The sequence below is a fragment of the Thamnophis elegans genome, chromosome 1, assembly GCF_009769535.1.
Source record: "Thamnophis elegans isolate rThaEle1 chromosome 1, rThaEle1.pri, whole genome shotgun sequence".
NCBI classification, from domain to species: domain Eukaryota; kingdom Metazoa; phylum Chordata; class Lepidosauria; order Squamata; family Colubridae; genus Thamnophis; species Thamnophis elegans.
This window is the reverse complement of record NC_045541.1, coordinates 169,482,719-169,488,718: the sequence shown is the minus strand read 5'-3', so window position 1 is coordinate 169,488,718 and position 6,000 is coordinate 169,482,719. Positions and strand designations below refer to the sequence as shown.

The 6,000-nt window shown below is 43.8% G+C and overlaps 1 protein-coding gene across 1 annotated transcript in view; it reads right to left on the bottom strand.

Annotated features, from left to right (window-relative positions):
* Nucleotides 1-2,167: 2,167 nt before the first annotated feature.
* REXO1 (RNA exonuclease 1 homolog) overlaps nt 2,168-6,000 on the bottom strand; it is a 45,363-nt gene continuing 41,530 nt past the window's right edge. The window contains 1 exon segment of the mRNA XM_032234893.1: nt 2,168-5,212. Within this exon segment, the coding sequence (XP_032090784.1) occupies nt 5,034-5,212 (179 nt within the window). The 3' untranslated portion in view covers nt 2,168-5,033.

Below are 6,000 nucleotides of genomic sequence, written 5' to 3'. Positions count from 1 at the left end.
CTGTGAACTTTTCATTAGTTTTCTTGTGCCATGTGTGATTATATATGCCTTTGATACGCTCCTTTTTGATGACGCTGTAACTAACTTTTTCTAATAAAAGAGGCCCCTTCGATTGATCATTCGAAGCTTTTGCTCATCCGAGGAATTTTGTCTGGTGTTTTCCTTTTGATTAGGCAAGGACACATGAGCAGCCCACCAGTGTGGCGACAACGCCGCACTTACCCATTCACTCTTTCTTCACACTTGGGTTTTGAGAGTTAAATTTCATCATTCTCTCAATAAGATCAAAGAACTCCACGGTGTCTCTTTCATGCTGGGCACTTGCTTTCTTCTATTCAATGCACAACCATTCAGCTCCCTCTTCATGTTGATCCTCCCTCTTTCTTGTTTGATCCACTCGTTCAATGCATCGACTTTTCTGTATCTCTGATGTTCCCAAATTTCATTTTCATGTAGCCACAGAAAACTTATGCATGCACACAGCCAGTTTTGCTTCTTTCAACATTCATTTGCAACAGGACAAACATCGCCTGCTACTTTATATCTATATTAGTTGATAACCCGCATTGCCCGGGTTATTTATTTATAGGGGGGGGGGGAATGACCAGACCAATGTAATTTCTTAATGGTTGGATTGTTCCCCCCCTTACCAGAGAACCCCCTTGTGGAGTACTGTGAAGCCGTTCACCATGGCAACTTTACTGCGCTGTACAGAAGAAGCCATTTTGCAGCAGTACAATAGAAGCCATTTTAAGGCACAACAGACTGTATCTTAACAGAACACGCACACTGAGGGGTCTTAGGGATGTCTTACCCCCACATATTTTTTTCCAGAGAGTAAGTCATCTGTGTACCAATGTTTAGTTGAAATTGCTTGAGGCATTCCAGAGTTATGCTGGAACACACACACACAACCACACACACCACACACACACTTTATATAGACACTTTATATAGTTTTGCACAAAATCTTTTTTGTTTTAACATTCTCTCCAGATACACAAATCTAGCAGTTGCTAGATTTTTTATCTATATACAGGCAGTACTCGACGTACAACTACAAATGAGGTCGTTTCTCAAAATTTCTGTTGTTAAGGGAGCTGGTTGCTAAGAGAGCTGTGCCCCATTTTACAAACCTTCCTTGCCACCATTATAAAGTGAATCACTGCAGTTGATAAAGTTAGTAACACGGCTGTTGAGTGAATCTGGCTCCCACCATTGACTTTGTTTGTCAAAAGGTTTGCAAAGATGATCAAGTGACCTTGGGATGCAGCAACGGTCATAGGTATGAACCATTGCTTCTGAATTTTGCTCACATAATCATGGGGATGCTTCAAAGTTCGTAAGTGTGAAAAATAGTTGTAAGTCCATTTTTTCAGTGCTGTTGTAACTTTAAAAGGTCACTAAATGAACTGTTGTAAGTCAAGGACTACCGATAGATAGATAGATAGATGATAGATAGATAGATAGATAGATAGATAGATAGATAGATAGATAGATAGATAGATAGATAGATAGATAGATAGATAGATAGACAGACAGACAGACAAATAGATGGATGGATGGATGGATGGATGGATGATGGATGGAGGGAGTGAGGGAGGGGTGGGTGGGATGGATAGATAGATAGATAAATAGATAGATAGATAGATAGATAGATATAGATAGATAGATAGATAGATAGATAGATAGATAGATAGATAGATAGATAGATGATAGATAGATAGATAGATAGATAGATAGATAGATAGATAGATAGATAGATAGATAGATATAGAGATAAATAGATATAGACAGACAGACATAGAGATAGATAGATAGATAGATAGATAGATAGATAGATAGATAGATAGATAGATAGATAGATAGATAGATAGATAGATAGATGCAAATTGCCCTTGTCCACTCTGTTTCCCCATCAAACAAAGCCACATTAAATTTCAAATCATACTTGGAGTTGCTTTGCCCAACTCATAATTCACTGTGACTTAACACTCAACGGAGAGAGAAGCAGCTTCAGTAGATGAACAAGTCCCAAACATTCAGTGAAAATACTGTAACTAATTGGGTTTGGAGCACAAGCTTCTTCTTAACGGTAATTTTAAAAGTTACCCTTTTGAAACAGTCCACCCAAATCCTAGCCCTGCACCCTTACAATCACACTATGTAGGGATGTCGTATTTTGCTTTATTTAAAAAAAATACAAAACAGTATTAACAGGTATACGTTGTACGTATATAAAGTCTAGAGTTTTATTACTGTACAGTGTTACATCAGAGAAGAGTTGCAGCCCCAGATTGGCATTGGGGTGGAGGGTGGGGGTTCCTGTTTTTCTTAAGTCTAAACTACATTTCAAACCTTGCCTGCGAAGGAAGAGCAAAGGGCAGGCTCTGGTTGATGAGCAGCAAACATCAAAATGATAGCAGAAAAGTGGGGGGGTGGAGAGAAGGAGATTAACCATCATGTTAGTGTCAAGGGAACTTCCATTCTTGGAGGTTAGGGAAGCTTCCTTGAGCTCTCTAATATGATGGATGAATCGGTATTAATCCTGGTACAAGCTTGTAGTGCAAAGACGTTCCTTTGGTTAAATAGATCATGCCACTCACCCCAGGGTCTCCCTTTCCTTAAACCATTACTTTTAACTCTTATGCCAAGTAAACACATGCATATCTGAGGCAAAGGAGACGTGGATTCAACCACCATCTTTTAAAGTACCAAAGCACGGATGTTAGCAGTTCTGCTTTTCCCATACATTTGTCAGATTTATGGATCTGTCACATCTATAAAACAGGTTCGCTGAAAAACCAGTCAGCTGTGCAGCTTCTCTGTGTGTTACGGGAAACTCTGGCAGTGTTCATCCAGATCCAAGGCAGGATTCACAGCCTGGACCAGGGTTGTCCAATCTTGGTTACTTTTAAGACTTGTGGACTTCAACTGTGGCAACTGGGGAATTCTGGGAGTTGAAATCCACAAGTCTTAAAGCCGTCAGGTTGGAAAAACACTGGCCCGGCTCTAATGGGAACATGAATTCCCTGGCATTTAAAAATGCTCCCCGCTGGGCTTCAGAGTGAGATATACTCTGCGGGGAAAACCTTGCCTACTTTTTCCCAGGAAATGTTCTGACAGGTTTGTACACCTATCGCTTTCCAAAACTGCCTGGGGCTTAAAATGCATCAGTGCCGTCAAGAGAGAAATGTGTACTTTCCTGCCTTCCATCAAGGCAGGAGCCATACGCCACCAATCAACGGGTTGCGTCCTGCTGCTGTGAGGCACCTCATTTTCACTGACTGTCGCGTCAGAAAAGATTAGACTGAGGTAAAAATTGACAGCTGAGGCCCACAGAGCCTTTGCGCAGACGTGCCTGAAACCCACAGCCTTCTAGAGGCCAGTAGATAGGTCACTGTTGAGAATTGGCTACTCACACAGCACCCAATAGCCCTAACTAGGCCACCAACACAAGTACACAGTACAATACAGAGGAATGAGCCAAATCCCTCCCAAGGGATGTTTTTCACAACCTCCATCAATAGGCTTTGGACTCTTGGAACAAGGTTAGTAAAGAGGGCTTCTTAGGTGCCCACTGGATGGAAAGAGAAGGCCTTTGACAAAACAAAGGAACCGTGTTACTAGCCGTTGTTTAATGGAACTGTCCATTGCTGGCACACTTCCTTCACAACCAGTTGCCTAAGCCCGCCTGTAGAAAAAGCTGTTTACAAAGCTGAACAGCAATCCCAGCAAATGACCCTTATCTATTTTTTTTTGGGGGGGGGGGGATAACTGGTGAGAGGGGGGCTGCTTCCAATGCTGAGAGGCAGAGAAAAGCCTGCCCTGTATTAGCAGGGTCCTCTCACATCCCCATTGCTTGTGAAAAACAGGTGAGGCAGGTGGGAGAGCTCTCCGCAGGACAACAGAATTTATTCCACATATTATATTTTAACAACTCGGTGGCCAGAGCGAGAAACTTTGTACACAATTGCTCAACTGGCAATTACAAAAAGCCATTGAGATGGAGAGAGAGAGAGAGAGAGAGAAAGCCCCTGGAAGGTCCTACTACAAAATATTCAAGTTTAACCAGTGGGAGGAAAGTTATGAATTTTCCCCCCCATCACCTCTCCCTCCTAATTTGAGTAACAGCCCTTTGAAAACGGGATCAATGCCAAACACGATTCTGCCTCTCTTTCTCCTCGTTTGCAGAAAACAGAACCGAACAGCTTTCAAGCCAGAAAGGCTAAAATCCTACCCCAGGCCAAAGGCAGAAGCAGCTAGTTTGAATAACTCCTGAGCAGGGAAGGATAGAGGGTCAGAGGGGAGCTTGGCCCCCTCAGTAGTATCAATGAAATGCACCAGCAGCCCAGACCAAGCCATCTAGACCGTCTCCTGCAGTTGGGTAGCAGCTTTTCACTTGGGAGAGTCTGGCCGCTTACAGTCGAGAACCTGAGCAGGAAAGGCTGCTGGAGCCAGGGCCGAAATCCCTAACTTCCTATATAGCTTTATTTCTCTGCCAATGATCTCCTCCGCAATGCAGATCTCTCCCTTTTCCTGTGTTTCACTACTAACCGTCTCTCAGCCAGGCTCCTTCCACCTGGGCAACTCTGCTCCTAGCTTCCCTCCCTCGACTGAAGCCAGCATGGTGTCATCATCTCTTCGCCTTACTATCTTGACAGACCAGGGTCCGTGACCGTCTTCTCTGTCATTCCTGTATAGCCCAAGACCAATCGCCAGACCCCAAAATTAAATTAAAAAAACGTAAATTAAAGCTAGCTTTTTAAAGTCCATAAATAGGAAGAGGGTATAGTGGAACTCAGTGCCTCTTGAAATCACTCCCATCTTCTTCTACGAGACGATTTCCAAATCTTTCCCCACCATGGGGATGGCTGACCTTCCTTTGGGCCACAATGCGTTTTGCCTCAACTACAACGCCCGGCATGCAGACACGGCCCGTCCTTTGCCAGCGGAAGAGCTACTTGCTCCCAGTTCCTCGGGGACACCTGTGGGCCGAGAGGGGGAAAAGTCTGGGAAGGGTCTGCTGTTGGCTACAGGTGTGTCTCTGCAGGCTTCATTATTGCCCTGTGACAAACATGCAAAGGAGAACAGCGGTAGCCAGCAGCAGTGTGCAGGCGGATCATCGCTTCACTTTTAGCATCTTCTTTGATCTTCCAGATCATCAGCTCCATGCAGGCTCGGGCATCCTCACTGGAGTCATGACCTTCCACTGTGAGCAACCAGAAAAATAAGAAGCCATTCATTTACTTGTTTTGTGGGTTTATAGGTCCACCTAACTTGAACGGTGGCACTCCGGGTAGGGTACAGCAGAAAACCAGCAAAACCCCAAAATAAACATGTAACATTAAAACAGCATGCCTGATATGGAAAATGGCACCAAACACAATAGTAAAAGGAGCAAAGGGGAACTCCATTCAACCAGACTCAAATACCTGGGACGAGGGGGGGACATATTTTAACAGCTTTTCTGAAAGGGCGAGGTCTTTGAGTCTCTGCCATATGGGAGGGAGGGGGAATTAGCTATTACACTGGGGTTGCCCAACTGGCTCCCAAGTTAAGAAGACTAACATATTAGGTAGACTTTAAAAATCTCTTAATTGTTTTCCAAAATGCAGCAAATTGCGGCAATGGTTAAGTGAAATCACTGACCTTGTAACTGAACAATACAGTAGGTAGAGAACACAGGGATTGTTAAGCGAATCCATTGTCCACAATGGGCATTTTTTGCTGGAAACTGGAAACAAACCCTGGTTTTCAGCAAAAATACTGTAAGTTGCAATCAGGTGATCGCAGGACACTGCATCAATGGCAATAGCACATAGACTTATATACCACAGTGTTGTCAACCCTGAAGCTGGCCTGATTGAGGCCATTTGAGGCTTCAGTGTGGCCACACTGGAGCTGAGGAATAGAGAGGGGGGAATAGAGACAACTGGGGTTTTGTAGTCAAAACAAAATACTTTCTCCTGGGAACCAAGGACATTCCACAGGTACAGG